This window comes from Adelges cooleyi, unplaced genomic scaffold (assembly GCF_023614345.1).
Source record: "Adelges cooleyi isolate 19-005CV unplaced genomic scaffold, UGA_ACOO_1.1 ACOO_flye_CR_arks_rails_tigmint_CR_PRNA_247, whole genome shotgun sequence".
Classification (NCBI taxonomy): Eukaryota; Metazoa; Arthropoda; class Insecta; order Hemiptera; family Adelgidae; genus Adelges; species Adelges cooleyi.
In genome coordinates, this window is record NW_026095912.1 from 5,745,075 (window position 1) to 5,771,277 (window position 26,203).

The following is a 26,203-nucleotide window of genomic DNA, read 5'->3' on the forward strand; positions in this document are numbered from 1 at the left end:
ATACATATTAGCCAAATCCATTAGCTGTCTAAATGGATATTGGAATAAAAAGTTACATTTCACAGACGATTGATAATAGCGTTGGATAATCAAGTTCTATTTAAAAAACAAAAAAAGAAGAGAAGCTCATGAACGACGATGTGAATAGATTTTAATTCAATTAAAATGTCCTCCCATTAACTATCATTCTGCTCACAATGATTACATTGCAAAACACTAGTATAGGTACCTATTTTGTTTGCTTACGTACACTACTGTTTTTGCTTAGTGTCAGAGGTTGCCCTTTTTTTCTGATTATATTGTTTCCATCGCACTATAGTAAACATACTCGAGGTCGGTTTAATTAAAAACAAAATTCCGTAAATGTCTGGTTTTAATGTAAATACCTATCTACAAAATACTTAGCGTGAAACTCACAGCCGTCAGTGAAAACTTTTTTCAAAGGCTATGTGATTTTGACAAGAAAGTCTAATTCTCGTTTACGACTTACCGTGTGCTATGCATTATCACCAGAAAAACGTCGGCGTGTTGGCTCATGTGTTGTCAATGTAAAAATACACTTAGTTGCCGGCCAACGTCTCATAATAATTATTAGTGGTAAAAAAAAAAAAAAACCTATTGGGCGACAGAATATTATAATAGTCGTGTTACGGTCCGTTTTTCTTTAATTTTCTCCGGCAGGCGTTTGCCAGATCCACTTGGCCGAAGGTCGCGGTTTTTAAAATTATTTTCGGTTAATATATTATTTTATATACTGTCTGCCTTTTTGATGGTCATCTGAGCATTTTACATTTGCAAAAAGCTCAGAACACCCGCGGCGCTAGACAACAACTATTATTAACGATTCGGCGCCTGTGGCCCCCCCGTTAAATCGCCGCCTTCCCTTTACAAACCGTCTCTGTCTCGAGTTTACCTTAGATTTTCTACTTTACTAGTCTTTTCTTAAATGGACGTCCCACTTCTGTAATTGAGGTGTAAAAATACTAGCTAAATTTTAAGCCGTCTCATTTCAATTTATAACAGTCGTTAGGCACCTAATACCTATCAAAATGTTGAAAACATTCATACAACAATACACATTGCACACCTAGGATATTGTTTTGTTGGCTTGATCATTTTTTTAATTCACTTTCTGTGTACTTAAATTAGTTTTAGTGGTAATCTTAATGAATCACTGTATAAAAACAACAGAAATGTACGCCGTGAAGTATTCGTTTTTAAATGTGATACAAATGTTTAAATTCTATGATCTCTACCAACTAAGTAAAATAGTTTATAACTGACCAATATTGACAAAAAAAAGTCAATAGACAATAACGTTGTAAATGATCGTCATGGTAGGCTGATAAAAAATTGAATTACTTATGAAATTACTCTTTTACTGAACCAATAAATATTGTAGATATTTCACAATACACTTACAATACATAATACACTTTAATAATTGTATTAAATTCTAGACATTTTTTTATTATAATAATTTAGATAACAATATACGTTAGGTCACGACCTTCAAAGAATATAGCTGTTGGTCTCAAGGGGCTGAACCATGTATGCGATCATATAAACAATAGATTTATATTATAATAATGAGAGTGGATGAAAAATTATAAGAAAAACAATGCTAATAGGGTTTAACAATTATTTTGGGAATACTTAGGTCAGTAGGAGGAGGGCTTAATATTATATAGATTTTAGTTTTAGCTCACTGTACGGTCGGTGAAAAATGTGGATTGCAGAACGCAGACACTTTGTACGGTCCAAATTTGATTGGATTTGATGTTTCAACTAATTTATTGAAGAAGTTATTCTTCACTAAAATTGTTTGTTCGGTGTGATTTAAACATTGTTTGGTCTTTTGCATTCCAAATAAAAGGAAGGAACTGTAGATTGTTATGTTACCATAGACATATGGTTCTATTAAAGTACAAAATGAGAGGCCTAAAGAAAATGTTGTATACATATTATGACTAATTTCAATTAAAATGTCGTTAGCAGCTAAAATGTTGTCGTTATTTTTCCTTGGCACGTAACAACAGAAAATTCCCAACGTACCTATATCATTCAAATTGCTATACAAAACAGTGTTGTGAAAACCATCTTTAACGAGTTTTGCTCTTAATTATGTGTAAGTTGTTTGTGGCCATTATCTTAGTTCTCGTCTTAGTGAAATTGATTTCTAGTTTTAACGACAAACGCATGTTTTTTCTGTTTAATATCGGTTAATTTCGATAGGAAATATTATTTATTTTAAAACAATATTCGAATAATCAATGTTCGGCTCGTGCTAAGGTTCCGCATTTTGCAAACTACATTTTCCCCCGACCATACAAAGTGACCTTAGATTTTACTGCAATTAAATTTAAGAGAACCGACGCCTCTGATTAGCCTTATCAAAGTTGGACAAATATTTAACATATTACAATATAGTACACTATAAATTAAAATTGATTTCCTACGGGTTCAAAGGTCTATTAACTTGTGGTAATCACAGCTGCACTTTTCGTGAATGAGGTCACCTACTCCCTCTTAAAATGCACAAAACACATAAGTTAAATAGATAGATATGGCGTTTGACGCAATTCGCAAACCTTTGACAAACTTCTAAAATTGTTTATTATTTTTTTGTCAACTGAATGATGCGATTGCTTCTGTTCAGTGCAGTTTGAAATGTTTTTAATGTGTGAATCACAATAATTGTTATTGTGCTAATAGAAAATACGTTTTTTGATAACATTCAAAATAGGTCATAGTTATACGTATTGTTTTTAGGTAACTAAATATTAAAAAAATAATTATTTATTTGCGTAACGCAAATAGAGCTTAAATAACACTCCCAGATTTCCCAACATGCTCAACGCAATCAGTTAGTTAAAAACAATCCATTTATTAGCAGTTCTTATAAATAATTATCCTATAATTATTTTCTATGACTGTTAAAAATATTGTGTATTGATCAAAATGTCTATACGACGATCCAAAATATTAGCTGATAAATTAAATTAGTTGTTTACTATTTTTATAAGCTCAACTTGGTTGGATCCATGTGCATGAACCGTTCTTTTTCAAAATATTTCACAGAACGAGTACATAATAAATACATTTATCTACAGAGAACACTAAATATAGTCAACAGTAAGCGGCCGTGTGTATAGAGAAACTAAAATATATATTCTGAATTAATTTAGGAACAATGTGTACGGCGTGGTATATAATATGTCAACATGAAAACTTAAACACATGTTAGAAAAAAATATATATATTTAGCACAACCGTCTAACCATATTGTAAATACTAAATCATAGTACTGGTATATGCTATAGTAATAGCAAAAAAGATTTCCAGATTTTTAATTAATGCGCTTACACGATCAGGAAGTAGGCTGATGTAAGATGTTGCAAACCATGTCGTTAAATACTAAAAATATGTTTTTCTCGACGTTTCGCTTCTTCTTTTGGTTATCAACAATACTAACAAAACTGCTCATACTTTTATTATAATTCTAGTTGAGTATGTTGAAAGAAATGTGAAAATCGCAGAACAACCATGTTCAGTTGCTTTGAATTATTTTACTAAAAGGCCATTTTAGTTGTCAAGTTACGAGTATGATTAAAGGGAAGTCAAAATAAAGACAAATTCGACTTATATTCCGCTTGTAAACCGTTGGCCATCAAATAAGAAAACACTGTTTTAATTTAATCGTCAAAATCTATGACTCTGAGACTAACGTCCGGTCATTTGAAATGTACAATGCAAGCAGCCGTTGGTTGAATGTAAAATATTCACCATTAATATTTGTTAATAAGGTATAAGATGGGTGTAACTAATAAAGTGTTATTCGACAATATATTTTTTAATAAATAATAATAGTAATAAAGGTGATCCTAATGTACAGTGCATGAGGCTTATGTAAACAATTCTTCAGGGATAACAATACCGTATGAGTATATATTAAGCACATACATAATTTTAAAATTAATATAACAACTTTATAATTAATTAAAATAATCTCATTAACATTTATACTTACATCTCGTTAATAAAAAAGTAGCGAGTCCGTTCCACATAATATTTTGAAATTCGCATGCGAGGGCTCGAAAGTGTGTGTAATTTATTAACAAGCCAGACCCAATGGAATTCGGGTTTTTCGCATCAATATTTTTTAACAATTTAATAATATTACTTTAATGCGTTTTTCCATTAAGGATATTCAAAAGTTTCCGCGTAAACGGCCAAAAAACGGCTAAATACAATTACTGCAATACAATATATTTTGTTTTTAATAAACAAAAACGAGAACGGTCATCGGACCGTTATTGTTACATCCGACTTTTTGAAAAGGCTGTCTATTAAAATGGCTAATAAGCAAAATAAAGACAACATTGGAGAGGTAGAAGTCGTAATAAGAAATAATATTAATTTTATTATCATCATAATAATTATACTTAAAACAAACAAAACTCATTCAAAAACGCAAAAATGAGCAACATCGCCTTTTATTAAAATACACATTGCCGAGTTAAAAAGACCAACCTCGTTTCCCAGCAGGGAAGTCTATTTAAGTATCCATTAGCACCCATTGGTGTAAAAATAATATTACTCATAGCAAACCGCTCTTACTCCCTGAAGCTGTTTTCTTGGCACAGTGTGGCGCCTCTGTTGGATATTCCTTTATTGATACAACCATTTTACAGTGATTTTAAATCAGATTTAGTCATCCTAAATCTTGAGTTTAAGAAAAAAAATTAATTATAACAAACGTATCTCATTTAATTGATATATTTTTATTTAGTAAAATGAAATACATTACATATTTAGGTATAAAACAAGTCACCAATCTGCCTTATGAGTTTAACTTACTCTAGTCTCTACGCTCTCAGTTGTTAGTACTCCTCAAAAATGATTTAAATTAAAAACTAGTAAACCAAAATTAACCCCGAAAAATCCTGATCTTGAATTTTAAAAATTATAGGCAGATGCCTATGTGCCTTACATTTTTTTGTTTTCACAAGTTTAATTTGTTTTCTAAAATATAATTGTTCATTCTTTAAGTACGATTATTATTCATTATTTGTTAGCTCAAGTTAACTGTTTTTAATTATGTATAATTGCACTTGAGGACATTAATAGATATTTAGGTGTTTTTTTTTTTGTTAAAAACGCAACAATGTAGTACAAATTGTGGTTGCGATAGTTTAGTCAGGTATTAACGAGCCGGACGCGAATAATAAATATAATTATTCCAATTGTATGCAAAACAAGGTTTGTACAAACTCTATGGGTATACCTCATATCGAAGGAACAGGGGACAACTGTTATTATTAAAGATATTATGCCTTATTATTATAATACTATTATTCATGTAGACAATTTGACGCTATTTAGACTTCCCCTACTGCTGTAAAACGTACCGCATACTTACATTGTACTTATTGTGGCTATTATTAATATTAGGTATCGCTATTGTACTGTCAGTTGTTGTTCGTGCGCCGCCTTATTATCGGAAAAGCACAGCAGCCTTTTAATGTGCAGTGTACCTATATCATAATATTTTATTTATCGGTTATATATATTGAAAGTGCAACCTTATGAGTTTTGAGTTTTTTTTTACCTATTATGACGTAACCTAGACCTCGGTTTTTGCACACTAATGTGTGCATGATAATATTTTACAATTTCAGTTTAATTAATTTGATATCGGTCGAATGTTGCTCTGTGCCGTTGGAGCTGATTGTGTAGCGCGTGTATGCATTTTGTTGTGCATCGTTAGACGTTGCAACTTGAAACTTAATTGTAGTCAAAAACCATGGCCTATCCATACATAAGCGAACACCGTTATACGATCAACAAAAGCAGACAGCTGTTCTTTACCGAGTTCTTAGAATCTCTGAACAAGTGAGTGTCTAAGCCATTATTGCTGCACATAACCCACAAGTTCAACATGCTGATTTCGTTTGTCTTTTCTCTAATATTTTCCTACCCCGACTAAATCTCATAATCCACTTAACTTTTTTGTGTCTACACACCTTAACTCATCCAATACTTCAGACAATTAAACGCCATTCCGTTTTCGTGTCATCTTATTTTATAATACTACAAATTTGTAATTTTATTGGTTTATTTTCTATTCTAAAGCACCCTTGGTTTCAACTGTCTTTTCTATATTATGTACTATCAATAAAAATTTAGAAATATCGTGTGGTAAGGGTAGTTAAAAATTAAAAGTACTTTCCGAAGTCCTAATCTAAGTTTCTTTTAAAACTGAAACTAAAACTCGAAAAAAATATTGACTCATATTTCTAGTTTTATACTTGAGAAAATTGGTTAAATTTAGTTAATCCTCTTATAAGAAGAAGGACATTTTTTATTTATTTTTCATTCATATTTTTGACACAGCTTTAAGTATTATACTTGTATTATGCTGTTATAATATCTATTAAAAAATCTGTCGTCAAATGTTTGTTTTATAGTTAAAATCTATAAAAATGGCAATAGATGGTGTTCTATTGATAAACGATTGTTCTGTTTTACACTAGTTTTGAATTCAAGAAAAATACAAAAAGAACTATTTAAGAAAAAAATGTATTTTTAATTGCTGATTATAAAATGTTAGTAAATTAAAATGATTAAATTATATATCATTGATATCATAAATTTTGTAGCTTTTAGTAGGATATTATTTATTAAGGTAACTATTTGCGCAAAGAAGATTTATGAGCACAAATAGTTTAAATCTATAGGTCCCGAAAATGTGGGTGATCCATCTAACGTAAGACACTCATTTTCTCAGAATTTTATGCTAAGTAGAATAATTTTCATTCAATGATTGCGATTGAATTTTATTTAATAATACATCGACACTTCTACAATTATGAAGGTATAAAATAAGTACATAATTAATCTAAGTCAAGGAAAATTCATAGCCCTTTATAGTTTGGTGGCATCTATTTCAGCCACCATCTACAAGACTTAATTTTAAAGTATCATTGATGTCCCCTTAAGCAAAAATGTTACAAATAATTAGTCGAATGGTAATACTATTCTAAAAGAACGTTTTAATGAAAAAAATAGTTCTGCCCATCTAGGGTATTTTTACAAGTGGCCTTCATATATGTCACAGTATGGATAATTTCCGAACCATTAAAATAATTCTGCGTGTCTGCCATACGAATAAAAGTGGTTTTCATAGAGGCCACTAACACATAAATGGTTATAGTAACGTATATATTTTATTACCTTTTAAATAGAGAATAATGTATTACAAATTTTGACTGGTCGATAACCAGTTTCGGATTACTATTTTTGAAGTTATAAGAGTTTAAAAGTTAGGATGGGAGGGGAAGTGCGGTTGGGAAATGCGCGCAGATAAAAATAATACTACACTCCACTTCCCTCCCATCCTAACTTTTAAACTCTAATAACTTCACAAATTGTTATCCGAAACTGGTTATCGACCAGTTAAAATTTGTAATACATTCTCTATTTAAAAAAGTTATAAAATATATGTTACCATTTAATTTTCAAAAGTTGCTATCAACAAATCTAAGTTGGGAGGGGGTAAAATCGAAAAATATTGTGAAAAATTGAGATCACATTGTATAAAAACAATATGAAAAAAAAAAAATTCAATTATTAATTAAACTCAGTAAGATATTGACTGGTTCATGATAAAAGAATCACCCTATATATATCTGTATCGAAGAGTAGTCTACAATAAAAATAAAAATACCACCTCTAACTAGAAGGAAAGACATTGAACCATGAATATATTATCTTATGGCACTTTGAACCTATACAATATAAGCTGACCCATCCTCATCCCCTCTGCAATAAAATGATCACGCCATAAGTCATATGCACGTCAAAAATGTATCAAAACAAATCTTAACTATGATAATTAATAGTTGGTAAGGGTAATTAAATTAAAAAAGTAATCCGGAGAGAAGGCTAAGCTCTTTAACCCATCTCCTGGATTTGCACTTTTTTTTTAAAGACATGTTAATAATTTTAAACAGTCTCTTGTATTTGTTTACATAAAGAAACAATAAAATCAAAAACCTAATCTTATGTAAATAAACGATAAAAAGATACACAAAAGTTATACTTCGAATTTGCTTATATTTTTAACGTTATTAATTATTTTACTAAATCATTTTAATTTTAGCTCATTATGAATTGAAACTTTAATACATTTTCTAATCTAAACTATCTCATCTTATTCTTATTTGTTACAAGGTTGCATCCGACGGATCCTTTTTACGGCCACAACAACCTCAAGGAAAGACTGACCAGACGAGGATCGACGGAATATGGGAGTAGAGGATACCCCGGACTATCCGTTTATAAAGTGAGAGACAAATTAAGTATTATTAACTAGCTTTAATTCCAAGTATACCGCACTGAGAGTTTATACAATAGGTAATTTTTACTACTTCCCTTCTCGTCAAACGATTCCTTTCCAGCTAATAGTTAGGCAAACTGAAGTACCTATGTGTATGATGTGTTTATAGTAATAATATTATTATCCTTAAAGCATATTAAATCTCTATGCAGTATTTTCCGAACTATAAATGCTGTATTCAAATTGCAATTCAACGTGTGTATAATTTATAACGCATTTTTACATTAAAAAAATCGTACGTACTAATTTTACATTGACAAGTAACAACACTTAGTAAATGAAACACCAAAGTCGCGGCGGATAGGTTGCAAAACACATGGGTCTCGGTGAGCTATTCAAATGCAAATTAGAGGGTTAATGTATGTGCAATCACTTCATTGTGTAATCGTAAGAATGACGAAGGAGGAGTATATTTCCATTGAAGGGAACAACTCTATTCAGAATAAGAATACACCACCTTTTAACCAGCGATCATTCCCCCTAAATCTTACGACTGAATAGAGTTTAATAACATGGATAAAAATGTAAAATAAATTCTAGTAAACTTATATGTATAGTAGTCACACAACAACATGGTTTCGACGTAGGCGACTAGGCTAAATAATTTATAAGTTTTTTTTAGTTATATTAGGCTATTATTTTATTATCGCATTGGCTCGGTAAACCGGCAGTGTTGTTGGAAGACGTCCAAACGATCATTTATCGTTTTATTAAACAACGTTATCTTATAATATTGTTGTGTGTAGACGAGCGTAGAGCGTTTTAAAAATGCAGTTTTTATTTGTATAATTGAAAATATACTCCATCGTAGTTGGCAAGTGCAAATAAATTAATTTACTTTCATAAAACGCAACATTGCATGATTACTGTAATCAATAGCAAACAAAATATACTATTATGTTAAATGTTTATCATATTTATTTTAATTAAACAATTGTATATAGTGGAATAACTCACTACGAAGCGAATCGGCCTAGTTAAAATAGTAATTACTATTAATATTGCGTATTATATGAAATGTCGTCGAAAAATAAGATGTTATTCAGAACTGTATAACATATAAATATGCAGATGTATATGTAATATTATAATGTAAAAACTGAATTTTAAAGCCCAGGACTGATGGGTGAAAGTTGAAACCCATGCACATCTTATGTAGTTATAATATACACTATATACGCTGTTGTCGTCGGGTAGAAGAACGCTCCTCATTTATAAGATTAAAATCCTGATTGTGCTTTAAATGCGTCGGTCAGTGAACCCTTTGTTCATCATTCCCCGCTTCCCTTTGACAGTTATTTTAATTTAAAATGTCAAGATAATATGCTTATGCAAAAAAAATCCATTCTAACAGCTAACTGTCAAACTAACTAAATAGCATTGTAAAATCAATACCTTCCTAATAAAACTCACATTAAAGCTAAAAAGCTATAGTTTTCGAGAATTTAAATATTTTATGAACGTCAGTTTTTCTAGTCTTTGTTTATTATAATATGTTAATCAAACATTTTGTTCTTGTACATAATATAATAATATGACCCTTTTTACAACGGTCAATATTATAGTTTATAATATTTTACACAGTAAATATTATAATGTATTACTTGGATTTGTCGAAAATCAAGATTGAGTAGCGACAATGACAGCTATAAATGATATTTTATATTGAAAACCCATATTGCTATAGTTGCAAAAGTACAATGTGGTTTTAATTTTCTTTTCATTACCACTGAAACGTATACGGTATTAAATAATATTATATTTTGAATGATAATACTGCTACAATGTACTACATACTACTATGTATTATGTTTGCCGGGCCATTGAAATGCAACGAGCTATTATTATAATTATATAATAATAGCTTTATCGAACGGGCGAACTTCAAAGATGCGAACTCGCGTAGAATTTTTGTTTTACCGCGGTTTTTTTTAAATTTATTCTCAGTATACCTGTACGACGAGAGAAAATATTCAGTAGACATCCAACTGCCATAGTATATATTTTATAGATACTTTAATAAACCAAAAAAATGCAACGTTTCGTTTGTATATGCGTTTGGGGAATATTAAAAAAGTGCCGGCAAGCTCGTGAAATTATTGTCGGTGCATTTTTTTCTTGAGTAATGCTTAAATAGTAACAGTATTACGGTCAAGCATGGGTCGTTTGAAGAATAAGTTATCATTATTCGTGTCACGCGTGCCCATTTACTTATTTGTATACATCAGACGACATCAGAAAAAAATAAAAAGAGTTCACATGCATACTTGGAATTAGATTCAAATAGAATATTTACAACGGAAAGAAAGTGTCGGGGTCTCGTTAGCAATACAATAGCTGCTGTAACTTATATTTATTGTATCCTTAATTATTAACAAGGCTCCTTCGGTAACCTTTCTAAATTCCTTTCTTCTTGTTCGGCAGAATCGCGCTTAAACACATCACTTACGATTACTTACCCTCAGTTGAAATTTCCTCTAATTTCCCGACCAGACAAATAACTTATACCTTGAATTTTAATAGATCCCAAGAACGGCGAATTTGACATATGTACCCTAACTAGTTTTATAACTTCTCTCTTTATCTAAACTGTCATTTTGTAACAATTTCCTCCCTTATGTCGGTCTTGTTCAATTGTTTTTTTGGTAAGGTCAAGTTCTGTTGATAAGATTCTATTTATTAAAACCAAGCGAACATGGTAGCTCAAGCAGTTTTGACGATTTAACATGAATATTTTCTAGTAAAAATGTTATGTTAATTCCTATAAAGAGAGTAAGAAAGAATTCTGAGACCTTATAGTTCTTTAATCTTTTTTTTTATCCTATCTAAAAAATAAATGTTACATTTTTTTATAAATCGTGTGTTAGAATGAATTAGTTGTAATAGCTCTATTTTTTTAATAGCAACATTTCATTATTATTCTCCAAATATTACTTTTAACTGTATAAAATAATGTGCTATAATGTATTAAACATCATAAAAAATTAACAGTGAATACCAATAAAACGCATGTGATCACGTTTTCCCTAAGAATGAGTTCATATAGATTATAATTTGCAGATTGTACATAGACTTCGTTTGGGTGCATATAGTATAGGTATTACTCAGGCCTGGTAATTAATTTCATATAAACTCAAATAAGAATACAAATTTTAAATACATTTGAAGGAACGAATAAATTTGACGAATACAAATTTGTTTAAATTAATTTTCAATTAATTACTAACTCAAATTATTTTGATTTTTAATTAAAAAATCGATTAAAATGTATATCCAGTAGTGTATAATTAATAAAAAAACAATTTTATTGAATAAAAAAATCTACAATGTATAGTACAATTTTTGAATATGAACCAGAATATATAGATTTCAATACTTAAGATTCTGACTTACTGGAAAAATATCTATAAAATTAATGTATTTTGGTTCTTGTTCTAAAAGAAATAACAAATGTTGTTGTACTTTGTTATTAGAAACGGTAAAGTAATAACTGACCAAAAAAAAAATGTATTCAAATAAAGTAATAGTTGAAATTCTTACTACAAAATTATTTCAAAGAATAAATTATTTTATGCACTACATAAAAATAGTATTACATACCTATTGATAACTGTTTGCAGTGTCTTTCAAGTGTTATTTTAATAGAAAAACAACTTTGTAGTTGTGCGCACACAAAATTCAAATTGTTATTTTAATAATATGATATTAGGCATCTTGAATGATGCAAAACAGAATAAAAAACGTTTATAGCCAGATTAAGAGGAATCGTTGCCTGTAAACAATGTCTTGCAAAAAAGGGGTAAAAAATGTTTTTAAGCTAAATAACATTATACCTAAATACAATTTTGTTGTGTGCCTAGTACTATGTTGTTTTGGATTACACTATGGCTGTATTAATCTGTCCTCGTTTGATATTTGGTCACTCCTAATACATTTACTTCCCACTCGAACACACGCATTACTTTTTTAAAGCATTATGCGTGAGTGTGCGGAGGTTTTTGGCGATGATAGTTCAAAAAACTTTAGATGGCACTACGTGGGCTTTTAGTTATTTCCACATGATTGTTGTCACGTTATTCTTTTACCAAGTCAGTTTCGTAAAAAAAAAAATATATCAAATAATATTTTGTTTTGTCCCCTAACACGTTTGTCGACGCTCATCATTAGTTCTCAGACAAATCGTCTATCATATAATTTGATAACTTGACGACTTGGGGGAAAAAAATTCACAGTCATTTACTTACTATAACAGCTAGTTTGGAGTATGTTATTAAATGTACAATTTGTACTCATGGATACTCGTGGATTATAATTATTGTACCTAATAGGTATATTTGATATTCGAAAATATAATGTTAATAATTGGTACTTACAGTTTAACAAGATGTTGTTATCTCATGTCAGTATAAAATTTGTATTACACAACGCAATATTATTGCGGTAGGTCAATTAAGGAGAACCGCTGGAAAGACGCTGAGAGTTTATTTTTTCAAAGAAGACAAAATTTACCTGCGGTTAAAAACTTAAAAGTAAAAATATGGCAAACACACAAACTCATCTCAGGTTTAAAACAAAACCGCTTCGGCGAACCGATAAAAATGTGATGCTGTGGCAGTATAAAAAAAAAGTAAACAATATATAGAATATGTACAATATATTAAAAGTGTAAGAAAAAAACGTGTTTGCAAAATTAATGATCTTCCGTCTTAACATATCATGCGACTTTTTGGCTACTTTCCTGAAATATTTTCTTTTTTTTTTTTTATAAAATTTCATTAGAGAGAAAAAGAGCTAAAATGAAATTTACTCGTAATATAATTTTTTTTTTTTTTTATACACTTTCGTTTGATGTGTTAGGGACACACACACGTTTATCTAAAAAAACTGCCAAAAGACAGATTCTCGAAAACAGTACAATAGTTTATAGTTGATTTTTGTTTACAATTTTTTAGTTCCGCTACTTTTTTGTCAGTCGTCGCTGTGAGATAATTCAATTTGAAACAAAATAACCTATAACCTATAACCGATACACGACTCGGACCCGAGGGTTGTGGGATTCAACGTTCTAGAATTAGTACCACCGACGTTGTATTTTTTGTTGCTATAAATGTGTTTGCTTACATTGTCAGTTCAGGTCTTGTAAGGATGGCATTTTTATAACATTTTTTTAATTAAAAAAAAAAACAGTATGTTGCCGGCCCCGCTTGTCACGTTCCACTTGTTTTTTCAACACAGCAGTAATATCGTACAATGAGTGATGTTAAAAATTATGTTCAGTTATATTTTGTCAGATACAATCGATAATGGTTGTTCACGTTCTAGGAGACTTATCGATGTACAAGATACTGTTTGTTTTATTGCTAGTCTAAGCTAATTTATTTAATAATAATTATAACAAAATAGACGGAAACAAGGAATGCTATACAAATTTGAAAATCTCTACTGAAATGTAAATGAGTATTACCATACTCAATGGTATTACATTGCATACTATAATAATTTTTGTTTCACAAAACCAATATATGAATATATTATTTAGTGAAAATTTAAATCATTTTCGTTCAACTAAATGGTACTATAATTCATATTTTGAATAATAGTATACTAATAGTGAAAAGTTGATTGTAAATAGTAAACTAGTGTACGTCTGGATAAAGAAAGGTTGACAAAGGATAATGTTAGATAGGTACTTATACAACATGCCTATAACCTTTAAACTAATTGAAATTAGTCTGAAATAGTTGCATTGAACAGTCGCTAAATTCGGGCTTCGTCTAGACTCCAGTGCATTTAGCCGACCTTGAACTCGACATGACTTCACATGGCGTAACATACTTCACATTACTTTGTTCAATCAATTCCATTACATTTAACTAATGTTCAACATAAATCTCATTGATTTCAAGTATTTCCAACTTATTGCAGTAGGTATATGGCAATTATCATTAATGTTAACTGCAAAGCGAGTTTGTTTTTTTGCGGCTTTAGAAATAAAACGACTTGGAGATTTAAAAAAACCGATTATCGATGGGATAATTATAGGTTCTCAGTAATATTTTTTTAAATTTTATCGCAGGCAAAAGATCAGAAAACAAATGGGACATGTAAAACATTTTACTGTTACGATTGAAGTGATTAAAAGTGTATTAATAAGCAACTTCTTACAAAAAATATTCAGGTAATTCAATTTATTCTAATTTATAAGGGTGATGTTCATCCGTAATTTTCAATATATCTTTAAAAAATTAAAGGAAAATTGTAAACAAAATATTAGAAAACAAAATCATGATTAGACTAAAAAACTTGATTTTAAAAATTGTCATTTCGCGTCACTTCAATTCTTATTGCAATTTTTCATAAGACTTTTTGTTTTTTGGTACAGTTTTAATAAAACATTTTCATACTTTTGTTATACCAAAGAAAAATGTCAGATTTTCGCATGTCTATTGGTTTTTAATAAACGATACATATTATAGTTTTGAGATCTCATAAATTAAAAACAATTATAACTTAAATATTATAAATTTTTTAAATTTTATCCGAGGATTATCATTGTGGTATAACTGGAAACATTCAATGTTTTTCAAATTTAACTTACATCGGTATAAAATTGGTTGAAGTTAACGTTTAGTTTCAATTCTGATGAAAATTATCATATTCTCAGCTTAGTAACAGTGTTTTAGTATTAATTCAAAGTTAAGTTTACTCTATTTTAAATTAATTAGTAACTATTAATTATGGAGATACGTTTCTTTTGAGCGTAAAATATTCTTCCAGTGTTCTAGGAATCATGTCGTTCTATCACTAAATTCTACAAAAAAAATTGGTTAATACGCGTTAAAATAAAAAAATCCTTTTTGATTGATCTAATGCTGAGGCGGTCAAATAATGTGTGCTCTTATAGGCTACGTAATTTCTGGTAGTTAAAATAAAACCGTGCTCTTTTCTACTGCACCCAAGTCGGTGGCTTTCTTTAAATTGAGCATCTCCAAGTGTGCTCTACTGTGAGTAGTGGCTGTTGCGTGCAATCGTCTACTCCAATGGTATCGGATAGAATGAAATGTATATTTTTTCTTTTAAACAAGTGCATATATAGGTATCTACAGTGATGCGCTTGGCACTCGGTACACGCGAATATGTTTAATAATAATAATAATTATTATTAGTTCCTCTCGTGATAATATACACCCGCTATGCCATAGTCACAGCCAAACCGGTTAGATGGCCGGAAGAATACCTTCGCGGGTACACCTAAGCAAGTGAGTGGGGCACCTGATAGGAAAGTGACGATCCGGGGAAGGGGGAGGGAGGCGAAGCGGTATCAACAAGTGGCGGCGGCGACTGACAACACTACAGTCGTCGTCCACAGGTCGTTGCCGTGGCCCGAATATCGATTACATGCGGCGTTTTTTTCTGTGATCCTCGCAGGATAACACCGGGATATCGTTTTCTAGAACCGAATACTTATATTTTTTCCACTCCCAATAGTGATGATCGGGTCGCGTTGAAAACAAAAAAAAAATTAAACAGTGCGGGAAGTTTAGGTGTGTTTGTGCGTAAAAGGTGTCTAAAAAAAACACAAAAAAATAAATATACATTCCAAAAAAAACGCCAACCACGACGGTATAAATGGCGATGGAAATTGGATTTAAAGACACCGCCATGTCTCTATTGAACGGCACTGATCACTCGACCGGCGACAATATAACCAGTGTGTTGAGCTCTCTGCAACAGGTCTTGCCGTCGTTGAGACATCTGAAAGTGGTGAGTATCTACTCTACCAGAGTTTTGGAATGCTTCTATTATCTTAAGGCCTCTAAGGCATGCCTTTACCGTGTTCAGGGTTGGTTTTAACGAGCCGATTGAGATTTACTATGGCCCCTCAATGACAGCTTACCGGCTTTTATGAGCACGTCCGAAGTCAGAAATATTCTGAGAGACTTAACTAAAAAAAGCCGTTGGCAATGGGTTATGGCAGTCAATTAATAGTCAAAGGCCCGCGGTTTCTAACGAAATGTATTGAAATCACCAAACCTTAATTTATACATAGTATTTTCTACAATAATATTTTTATGTCCTGGCGCACTGTGAAATTTTCAAACGGCCCGGGGCGTCTATGCGTGTGGCAGTAATTTTGCCGGCTTTCCAACACCTGGTGTGGCTTACAGAACTTAAAATATTAGGCCTAAAAGCGACTTTTTTTAATCATAATTAACCAAATCGTACCTTTCATGTGTAACGTAATAATATATGATAGTGATCAATGTAGGATCTGCCGGGATTGACGACCTCGATCGCCTGTACGGTTTATTTACCTGACATTTACACCGGTCAGCTGTACAAACGATAATAACAATAAAAACTGGGGGTTACATAGATATAAATATTAATTATTATATTATTTATTGCTACCGGCTATCGATGCCCAACGGAAACGTCATAAATTATATTTGCTTTAAGTCTTCTTTAAACACAAACGATATTTTGGTATGCGAATACCAACATACGGATTTCTCGTGCAGCGACCAAAAGATAAAATATTTGAAAAAATAAAATAAAAAATAAAGAATAAATTAAAAGTTATACATCTATATGCACACACGTTTAAAGTCAAGCCCGAGTGTGTGTTTAGATAACTTAAGATATCTTATCGAACCGTTAAAATATATTAATTTATACCGGTTGGGTCTTTAAACCATGCGTGCCGCCTTCATCAATCAATAACGTTATTATAACCTAAAAGATTAGGATCTAGCGTTGTTTTTTTTAAATTTAAAAAGAGGTTCAATGTGGTCGATTAAAATGGAAATATTTAAAAAAATATATATGAAGAAGAAGAAAGAGCGTCTAGTACACTTTTCTCCGATATCCTCTTCTCCTGTATTATTTTCTAGAAGAAAGTCAAGGACGAGTACTACTCGACCGTCCAGGTTGAGTAATAATAATTGTTTTAACGCGATAGTATTTAACCGACGTTATTATGTTATTTTTTCATTTTGTTGTACCCACCAAATTATAAAGTAGTCTTCTGAAAACATTCTACTCCAGGAATAGGTACCGTAAACGCCGTACCAAGGCCACCGACGTTCACACTGTTACTATAAAATATAATAATGGCGCTGAATATTATTTGGTAGCTTAATTACCAACAACAGACACACATATTATAATATTGTAATATGCTAACACAGCATTTTATATTGAATACAATATAGGTATCATGCTTGAAGTATATTTTTTAAACTTATCTTAACAACAGCAGCTGCTGTTCATTCGTTCTTTACTTATTATTGATTTTAACGTTACACTTTACCATCCAGTAAGTGCGTTGATTATGTTAACTAATTTTAAAATTCATCTCTAACTCAAGGATGTTGCACGTATATCACTTATGTCATAGTATTACTGTTTTTGACGGAAGAAAAATGGATTAAAACAAAAAAAAATGTTGACCACTAAAACGCAGTATTTTTCTGGAATTTACGCTAACAATATTTATGAAATAGTTTGCTGAGAAATATTGGAGGTGTAATTCTTTTAAATAATTAAAAAAACATGTACAATTTTCAAATTAATAAAATATAGAAAATATTATGAAAGTTATGTCATTAATATTTGTTTTCTTATCAAAAACATGATATAAAAATGTTTTTACAATTCATGTTGGTAATTAAATATCATAATTTTTCAACGAAATATAAAACACATCGCTCAGCCTTCTTAGCTTTGATACGAAGCCAACAAAAAGAGTTATTTTTTTTTAAGTATAATTTTAACAACGTATCCAAATAGGGTAATGCAATCATAATCTATGCGATTGTAACTTTATGTTGTCAGCTGTTTTTTTTTTAAATTTGTACACTCATTTTGGTTGTCCAACTGTACAAACGGGCTGATCACATTAATGCCTTGAGTTCTTATTTGGGTTCAGTTTCGACGTCGCCAGTTTACTTTAGTGGTTTTCTACTATTGTAACTTAATATAAATAAAATATGTACATTACCTACCTGTTGCATAATGTAAATACGATACACCGTCAACGGTTGGTGTCTAAACAGTTGATAATTATTGTAAAATAACAACACTAGCTGTCTTACCCGGATAGGTAGGTAATACAGGTATTATAGTCCATAGGTACTTTGTAGTTTGTGCTAAACTACATTAGGTTTAATATTATTAGGTTATTATTGTGCCCACAGCCCAATCCTTGATGAGTCGACGGTATTTCTAGATGCGTCGTGTATACCCACACACTGATTTGACATGAGAAAAATGGTTTTCAGTGTTAACGATACTTGAAGCAAAGTCGTTTTAATTATGCCTATTAGGTAGTGCTCTTAACAATAATAGTAATTACAGTAATCACCGTTGTGATGCATAGTATTACGGGTCGATTTCTCCCCCCAAAAAAAAGAAAAGAAAAACGTCGTCAATATATTATTTAAGCACGGCTGACTGGACCCGACTATACCAGAAAGACGTGACTGTGTTGCCTGGATAGTCACACTCAAAAGCACCGACAACGCTTTTGTTTAAGTATATTCATTTTTTTGAATATTTTAAACCTTTCTTGTTCCAACAGAGATGCCCGGGTTCAGCGTCAAAAAGTCGCACACATAATACTATTATACTCGTTCTGGAATTGAGTTTACATAAGTACAAACATAGATGCTTCTCAACCACACGAATAATAATAATGTGAAACTAACCATATTATTATTTGTGTTTTTAGGTTTTCTATATCTTTTTAATTACAACCCATTAATGTGTTAACATTTTAAAATTATCAAATACGATTGTTACTAATTAGTAGCAAACGAAAACTACAACCAATTGACTACAACCAATTACTTACACAATCGTTGTAATAGCTGAAAACGGCGATTATTCAAAACTATATTTTATTGGTCGAACTGATTGCTATGGATTTTAATTTCATTTAATAACAGTTGCAATTTAGTAACTATAAGTGAATTGGAATATAATATGTAAAATAAAGAGCGTTGACTTGAAAACGTTTTTAGGTCTTGTAAATAAAGCAGTATTGTATGAATTTTACATATCTAATATGATTGTATTTACCACATAGCTAAATGGTGTTTGATGACGAATAGAATCGGGCATTATTTCAGATAGATTTGTTTGTACAAATTTAAAACCAGAGTAACAAAATGATTCTTACAAAGTTTCGGTTTTTTTATTCTATATTAGATTGACAGTGTTTAAGCTAAGTTTAATGTTTTTCTCACTTTTCATTAGGGAAATTGCGCCCTTAATTATTAATAAAACTACAAGTTTGATTGATTAAACGTTTAGTGAACTTAGTTCCCTGTATCAGGCCTACATTAACTTGTTCGTAATTTTACTTAAGTTTATATGAATAAACTCATTATTTTACTTTCACTACACAAAATTCTCTACTTAATTATCTCCACGAAATCTAAAAAAATGATTATTTTTTAATTATTAATGGATTAGATAGTTATAGGTTATTAATCCAAAAAGTAAAAAGTCAAGTTAATGAGCACAAAAAACCTTGCTTAATTTAAAACTCAGTTCGACAAGTCAACGTATTTTATTCCCAGCCCTGGTATTTCGCTTTAAAACTATAAATAATAATTAATAAAATATATTTTACTGGTTTTTTTTAGCGTTAAATTGTTGTACATATCTACTATTTTTGAATGCATATAACGTTAATTACTCAAGAGTTATTTATCGACGAACTCGATGCACAACAAGAAACTTCGTCGTCTTAGGAAATTTTTAAGAGAATATCTCACCGCGTTTTTTAGATGCGTATTAAAAAACCGGTTAAGCAATATAATATCAAATACACTTCTCGACCGGCACGTTCTAACGTGAGTTAAATAAAAGAGTTAATTCCAAAAAAGTGTATATTAATATTATTTTAATTTTACCTAACGACAGAGTAGAATGCATTTGTTATGATACAGGCACTTGAATGAGTTTCTATTTGTTTTACGCGGTGAACCCTCGTGTATTGTGTTTTTTACCTTGGTCATCGGTTAACTGTTGTCGTCTGTCCGAGGCGGTTTGATTATTTTATACGAAAATATTCTCTTTTCTCGTTTCCCAGAGAATAAATTAGTATATATTATGATATTGATATAACAATATTGTTATAGACACACTTGTCTGACGCTAAACAGATCGGCGTCAGATATTTTCACGCACAACAGAAAACGCAACCACCAACATACAGGGTGACCCATTTAACGTATAACACTCAATGTTAATTATACATCACGATTTAAGTTTCAGAAGTTGGTAAAATTCTATAATTTACCAAAAAGAAGAAAATTTGCACACTGCAAAATAACATTAACTAAAATTTCTCCAAAAAGAAAATCTACAAGTTGTAATTATTTCCAACGAAAATAAGTGTCTTACGTCAATTGGATCACACTGTATATTGTGTTATTCACGACGGACGACTAACCGACCGACGCCATTTATTAATTTGTTCATATCAAAAGTGTTTTTTTTTCCTGTTTGGTGCATGAACCAATAATAAGAAAAATGACGGTTTTGATTATCTTATACACAAAACGGATGACTCCGTAAGGTTAGCGGGTAAAAACAAATATCACTGTAATTTGGTTCTTTGTTAAGACCATATACAAAACATTTTTCACCAAAATCAATGTTATGAAAATACATTTTTTTTTATAATTGGTCCTTAATGATCAATTATCATTTTCTAATAAAATGCAATTTTCTGTTCATTACGAATGATACGATAAGACTACTATATCCAAAATCAACAACAATTAATTAACATTATACTTGATAAATTTTTTTTCGATTAGTTATGTTAAGTAAAACAAACAAGCTTAAGTTCTAGTAAGAAAAATAACCGCCGAGAATATTACTGTGCCGACACCGTACGGAAGTCATTTAAACCCAAACAAAACAATATACTAATAGTATATATTTATGTATGGTTATGACCAACATTGTGAACAGAGGTTGGCTGTCCTTTTTATAATAATAAAAAAACACAATAATATTCAAATGTTTGTGCGCCACGGCCAGGTCTTATATTTAGGTCAGCTTTCTCTCTCTCTCTCTTATTTGAGAATGAAATTCGTTTTACGGCCGTTGATCTCTTTCACTTAATCGGTGGAACCATAATATTTTCTATTTTTCACAATATACACACACAGTATTTTTTTCATACACAACCGTAGCCCACTATTTGACTCAAAACGTTGCCGGGTTGACATTAGATAAGCGCAATTTCCATCCATACCATTAAAATAATATTATAATATCTTCCAAAATAATGTCAATGTTAATGTCATAATTCGATTAGTGTAATGATAAAAGTAGAATTCTGTTTTTATAGTTTTAATCGTTTCAACTCCAGTATATTTAAAAAGAACTATGACGATCCGGCATCTTTGAGTATTTAATTATTTCAGTATTAAAAAATGCAATGACCATTTCAGATAATGACTAATTGAAAACAGCCCCGAATTCGATAAAACATATATTTGTTTATATTACGCCTAATGTTGTCCGCTTTTTTATTCATCTGAAATTACAATCCTGTTTGTTGTCGACTTAGATTATTATGAATGGCAAGTTAACCAACCTGCAACAATAAATAAAAACAGTCGATGTACATACCATGTTAATCGTTCGTTCGATTATAAATAATTCATCGAATCGTTTAAAAGGTAATTAGCTGAGATTTTAGAACTAATATAGCCGTTGAGAAGTGTTACACATTAATTAATACAAATCTAATACACACTTATTATCGTTAATTGTTGTCTGTTTATCTGACGTCGTGAAATGTGACAAGCACATTTAATTGCGAAATCCAGACGAAATGAAAAAGTGGTCGGTTAAAGAAATTACACATTTCGTTATGATTTACCGCCAGTGGCCTAAATAATAATGTTATGTATGATGTATGAGTTGTGTTCACATGTGCCGGCTGTTTTTGTTTAGTAAAAAAAAAAAGATGCGAGAGATGAAGAGAAAAAAAACATTGACCGATTTCTTATATTTATCCCTTGGCCGGCATCGACATTTCATTTTATTATCCAACCAGAATGAATAATAATTATCGTCGAGATAGTAAAATATAACCCGAGTAAATGTATAATTATATATATTTATACATCCTATTTGTAAAAAAATAGATTCATAAAATTTTTTAATTTTATTACAAACTTAAACGCACTTCAATTAGCTATTTTTAATACTAAGAACTTGTAATCTGAGCTTTTAAGAAACTGGACATCTGTACATGAAGGCGAAATCCTATTGGATTTAATATTACCAAACGCATGTTCGAACGTTCGAATCACATAATATTATTTAAAGCAGTGTTTCAATTTACACATAAGTTACTACATGTTTTCCTAAAATCCTTGTTGTCTAGGGACAAAATTATGAATAATAGGTACAAGTTTTTATTTTAGTTAAATTGCTTTCTACAAAAAATATATATTGATTATTTTTCTAAATAAAACATACTTACATTAACCAATAATTGTATGTTACTTTATTATTTAAAACTATTCTCTGAATGTGTAAACTATAAGAGAAAAAAATAGGTGTATAATTATTTATTATTAATATTTACAGAACGAAACCTATGTAAAATCCTAAAAAAGGGCATAATTATAGTTTTTTTTCGTTAAAATGAGAAAGAGTAGTTAAATGGTAAACCGGACTTCGTTTAAAAAATCCTATTTCCAAACGCTGTAATAAGAGTTTGAATATGACCAATTTTCATTCCAAGTTTTTTATACATTTTTTTTCTTGGGTTTTATTACCGTAATCAAAAATCATAGTCTTCATCTTTCCAACAACAACAAAAGTTATTGTTATCAGACTACTGTACAAGGTGTGAGAGTTTTCCCGGCTAAGCATATTTTACACCACATAAAAAAATGCTCTGCATATGATGTGGTGGACCTTGCGACCGGATTGATCGAACATGTGGTTTTGTAATATTAGACCCAAGAGGATTTCGCTTAGATGCACGATTCCTAAAAACTCAGATTACAAGTTTGAGCTTAAGCTTGCCGTGTAATATGAAAACCACAAAGGCGCAACCGTTACTTTTGATGTACAACAGCTGAACTGTACGGTATACTCAACCACAAATAATGATAATAATAATGTGTGTTGCCTACATAGCCTAAGTATGAAAAAGAACAACCACATGTCAATTTTCCGGTTTTTGTGTTATTTTCTGATAAGTATCTCGGGATGATCATATTCGATAGCTGCAATCGATACGACCCAAATAACGTTGTGTGTTGTAACTTGCATTTATCAAACCCAAAACTACACTTGACTCGAGTAGGTGCCCTCTTGAAGGCGTGACGCGTCTGGTTTCCGGTAGTAGCATTATCACTCAAACTAGCACTTATAATTTACTGTATCGGAACGTTAATTTTTACAAATAACCGTTGTTTTTTAGTACAAAAAAAAAAAAACAAACTTAAAAACAAGGTAATGTCAAGACTGTCTGTCGGCTTCGGATCACCGAAGCGGTATTTACACGGTATCGCTGCAGTTATAGCAGAGTATTTTTTTTCTTATCTATGAATGGCCAAGGTGTTTTCTGTTAAATTGAACAATTGATTAACCGTTAACGCAGAACGTGTTTAAAACCCGAACCGAGAATATTGAAATGCACAAAGCAATAGTAATTGTTAACGACATTTTTGGATTCGATTTAAGATGATTATAGGTACTTACCGGTGAATTCATTAAGAAATATTCACTGTTGTATATTTAACTTTTATGTCTTTCGTTAGATATTTGATTAAGGTGGTAATCTGTTTTTAGATTGCTAATAGGATCACTGGTTCGGCCTGTGCAATGGAATAAAATTTGTGTTTTTTGACTAAAAAAAACCGACCGCATGCAATTCCCTTAATATTAATTTTCGTAACTTAACCGTCAAATGAAACATTGTTATCGCCCAACATTGAATAAGTTACTCGTTACTTAATTAGTATATTAAAATAAATTGGTGTTTTTTTTAAAAGCCAATACTATAAATACAAAACATATGTATATTATAGTCCTTGTTTTATTTCCCACATAATATTATACTAACAGAACAAATATTTTTTAAAAACTAAACAGTATATTTATATTAGAGATATTAAAAAATATTAACATTTTCTGTAATCGTTTTCATGCTTTCTATCTGATTATTCTCTAATGCCAAATGGAATTAAACACTTTTTATAGTAGTGATTATTTTTAATAAACGTTTTTGATTTCGATTTTTAAATGCGATTTAAAATTATGTCCAATTGACCATGTATTGTATGTTAAACAATTTAGTGGTTGTAAAAAAATCTCTTTACCACATTGATACCTGTAAACATATTTATATTGTTAGGCGTTCTATTTTAATATATATATTTTTTTACCACAATTTGTAGAAGTAAAGCAAACAGGGCTGCAAATCAGATTAAACAAACTAAATTAAATTATATCGGATTAAACAAATAGAAAACATTTGTCTAGAATCAAATATCAATAAAAATTAATTATAATTAAAAATAAGTTATAAATTTCAGTCATAATATTTTCCTCGCCTTTTTATAATAACACACTTTAAGTTTCTAATAAATTCGAATGTTCTCAAACGGTGTTCACAACAAGGACACAAATAGTGACATCATGCAACAGTGGTGGTCTTGTTGTCACCTTGCCTACAGGTGTAGATATATAATAATATAGATATTGTACCAAGATAGGTTAGGTTCTCTATAATTGTTTAGGTCTTATTTCGGTATGATAGACAATGATTTTGGGTTCAAAGAATCCTAGTCACAGTCGCTTATGCTTCCGGCGACTGAGGCGTCCAAAAGAGTCATGGGAATTAATTGACCTAAACTTTTCCGATCGAGCATTGTTTTGACACGGCAAATTATTTAAAAAAAATAAATAAAAAATTCGATCGCTGTCTGTATTTTGACCGTGAAATGTTTATTCCTTTTTTAGACAGCAAACGTGTCGGAACACTTAACACATTAAATGTGGTGATTAGCCGTGTAACTCTTGACACGCCTACGCGACTGATACATAACAAAAGTAATACAATTGTATGCATTAAAAAACCGATGTTATGCGCTTGTCGTCTACGTGTAAAAAAAAATACCAATACTGGCACACGTGATGATCTTATGGGCTGATGTAACGGTTATAAATATATAAATATACATGTGTAAATACACGTATAAATATACGTGTTTCATGCTTATGAGTAATGACTAAGTTAAGGAAACACGAGACGGTTAGTCGGTAAATTTTGTATCCGTTGTGCCAATATAATGCGTTGCCATATATTTTGGTATATATGAATAACAGATCCAATACTAACAATAATACTGGGCAGAACAAAAACACCTCCTTTCCTCCGAAAGAAAAAAAAAAATGATATATACTATTTCCCATAAATACGAATATTTATAGCAAAATATCATAAAAACGGTAACAAAATTTGTATGCTTACAAGAAAAAATATTTCCCCAAAATTATTTTCACTTTATTTTAAAAACATTAATCAGCTTTACACTGGAGGATTTGTTGCTTTTGGATTTTATTTATAAGCTTTAGGCGTACAATAATATTGTTGTTCATTAAATTGTTTATATCACGACCTAATTTCGTGGACAACCTTTGAATAGATATCTGGTTTTTCGGGTATACTATTATGCTAGTTTGATAACGCGTGCTCGTTAACAAGGTCAAGTTTAATGGTACAATACGTAAAGGGTATGCAATTCTATT

General features: G+C 30.6%; 1 protein-coding gene across 3 annotated transcripts in view; it reads left to right on the plus strand.

The window, feature by feature from the left end:
- Positions 1-26,203, plus strand: part of LOC126837107 (calpain-A-like) — a 43,184-nt gene that overhangs the window by 2,272 nt on the left and 14,709 nt on the right. Inside the window, exons 1-2 of one of the 3 annotated variants that reach the window (XM_050570906.1) lie at positions 5,690-5,895; positions 8,236-8,347. In XM_050570906.1, the coding sequence (XP_050426863.1) occupies positions 5,807-5,895; positions 8,236-8,347 (201 nt within the window). In that variant the 5' untranslated portion in view covers positions 5,690-5,806. Of the gene's footprint in view, positions 1-5,689; positions 5,896-8,235; positions 8,348-15,743; positions 16,166-26,203 lie in introns of those variants that run through there. The other 2 variants (XM_050570905.1, XM_050570907.1) reach the window with 2 other exon arrangements.